General features: G+C 63.9%; 1 protein-coding gene across 1 annotated transcript; it reads right to left on the bottom strand.

Moving 5' to 3' along the window:
• Positions 1–8: 8 nt before the first annotated feature.
• Positions 9–1058, bottom strand: MC1R (melanocortin 1 receptor (alpha melanocyte stimulating hormone receptor)). The gene has a single exon (XM_010008427.1). The coding sequence runs from the start codon at positions 955–957 to the stop codon at positions 13–15; it is 945 nt and encodes a 314-aa protein (XP_010006729.1). The 5' UTR covers positions 958–1058; the 3' UTR covers positions 9–12.
• Between the last annotated feature and the right edge of the window lie 954 nt (positions 1059–2012).

Here is a 2012-nt window from a genome sequence, read left to right as displayed (position 1 = left end):
CCGTCCCGCTGCCTACCAGGAGCACAGCACCAACTCCCGCAGTGTCCGCCAGAGCTCCCGGCTCCGGAAGGCATAAATGAGGGGGTCAACCACCGAGTTGCAGATGATGAGGATGAGGAAGAGGTTGAAGTAGCTGAAGAAGCAGGTGCAGAAGGGGTTGGTAGGGCAGGTAACAATGAGGATGAGGTGGAAGAAGAAAGGCCCCCAGCAGATGAAGAAGACACCCAGGAGGATGGTGAGGGTGACGGCTCCTTTCAGGCTGCTGCTGCGGTAGACGGTGGGTTGCTTCTGCTGGCTGGAGATGCTGCGGAGGTGGTGGCGGGCCAGGGCGAACATGTGGATGTAGAGCACCAGCATGAGGACCAGCATGAAGAGGAAGAAGCCGATGAGGCAGAGGAGGATGGCGTTGTTGCGGTAGTAGGTGATGAAGACGGTGCTGGAGACGGTGCTGGCCAACCAGACGCTGGCCATGGTCACCACAGCCCTCTGCAGGGTCATGATGCTGTGGTAGCGCAAAGCGTAGAAGATGGTGATGTAGCGGTCCACGGCGATGACCCCCAGGAAGGAGAGGGAGGACACGATGGAGCTGCAGATGAGCATGTCGATGACATTGTCCATGTGGCGGACGATGGTGGGGCGGACCACCAGCACGCCGTGCTGCAGCAGCAGCAGGAAGAGGGTCTCCGCCAGGTTGCTGATGCTCACCAGCATGTCAGAGACGGCCAGGCAGCAGATGAAGTAGTACATGGGCGAGTGCAAGTTCCTGTTCTTCAGGATGGCAGCCACCACCAGCAAGTTCTCCACCAGGCTCACCAGCCCCAGCGTGAGGAACAGCTCGTTGGGGATGTTGAGTCCCTGGCACCAGGCTCCGCCGGCCCCGGCCGTGGCGTTGCTCTGGTTGCCCTCGCTGGCATTCCAGGGCTCACGCAGCAGCCGCAGGGGGGCCAGCATCGACATGGCCCCCGCCTCAGCCCCAGGGCCCCCCCGGCTGAAGGACAAGTCCCCGGGGCACCCACAGACCCCCTGAGCCCCTGGGTTGCCCTGCCAGCTCTCCCACAGGACCCAGCAGTGGGGCTGAGAGGACGCAGAGGAATTTGGGAAGGGGTCCCACCACCACAAGCCAGCTGGGACTCCCGGTGTCACGGCCGTCCCCTCGGCCAGTCCTGCCCAGCAACCCCGCAGCCGCGTGCCCGCCGGCCGAGGGACATAGGGAAGAAAAGGCCCTTTCTCTGTCCCACTTTAAAGCAAGTTCTGGCGGCTCCTCCTCCTGAGGAGGGTGGGCACCCACATGACAGTGGCACCCAAGGAAGCCACTGCAGGGGGTGGGTCTGTCAGAACCTCAGCATGGTCCCGGGGAGCCCAACCACAGGTCACCGTGTGCCGTGGGGTCCCACATGTCCTACAGGATCTATACCCCCCAGGGCTCTGTACCTTGGGGGAGCCTGCATGCCATGGAGGTCCACACACCTTGGGGTGCTGAGGTGCCTTGTGTGCCCCAGGGTGTCCCTGGACCCTAGGGACTGTGTGACTTGGGGGCTCCATGTGCCCTGGCGTCCTTGCGTGCCCCAGCTTGTCCATGTGCCCTGAGGTGTCCCTGCACCTTGGGAACCCCAGTGGGACCCTCCCCACAGCAGGAGCTGAGCCATCCTTCATAGTCCTGGTGTGTGGGGCCACGGCTAGGGCTCCTGGCCCCACCAGCTCCAGTGAAGGTGTTTTGCCAGGGGGCAGGCGATGGGTCCGATAGGGATGGTCAAAGGCTGGATGAAAGGTGCTGCCGCGCCCCGGCAGAGCCCTGTGCCGGGGGGAGCGCGGGCGCGCTGGGGGGACACGGGACCCATCTGACCATCATGTGCCTTGGCTTGGTGTTGATGCCCGGAGCCGCTTGGCTGCCAAAGACCCATTCACAGCTCCACAAAAAGCTTCATCCCAAAGTCCTTCCCACCAGCCGCTTCCGCCGCTTCCCGCGGGGCACTGGGAGCCCTTCCCCGCGGCACCCAGCACCCCGCGGCCGG

Source organism: Chaetura pelagica, unplaced genomic scaffold (assembly GCF_000747805.2).
Source record: "Chaetura pelagica isolate M959 unplaced genomic scaffold, ChaPel_1.0 scaffold232, whole genome shotgun sequence".
In the NCBI taxonomy this organism is placed as follows: domain Eukaryota; kingdom Metazoa; phylum Chordata; class Aves; order Apodiformes; family Apodidae; genus Chaetura; species Chaetura pelagica.
Note: the sequence above shows the minus strand (reverse complement) of the source record. Positions and strands in the feature narration are given on the sequence as shown.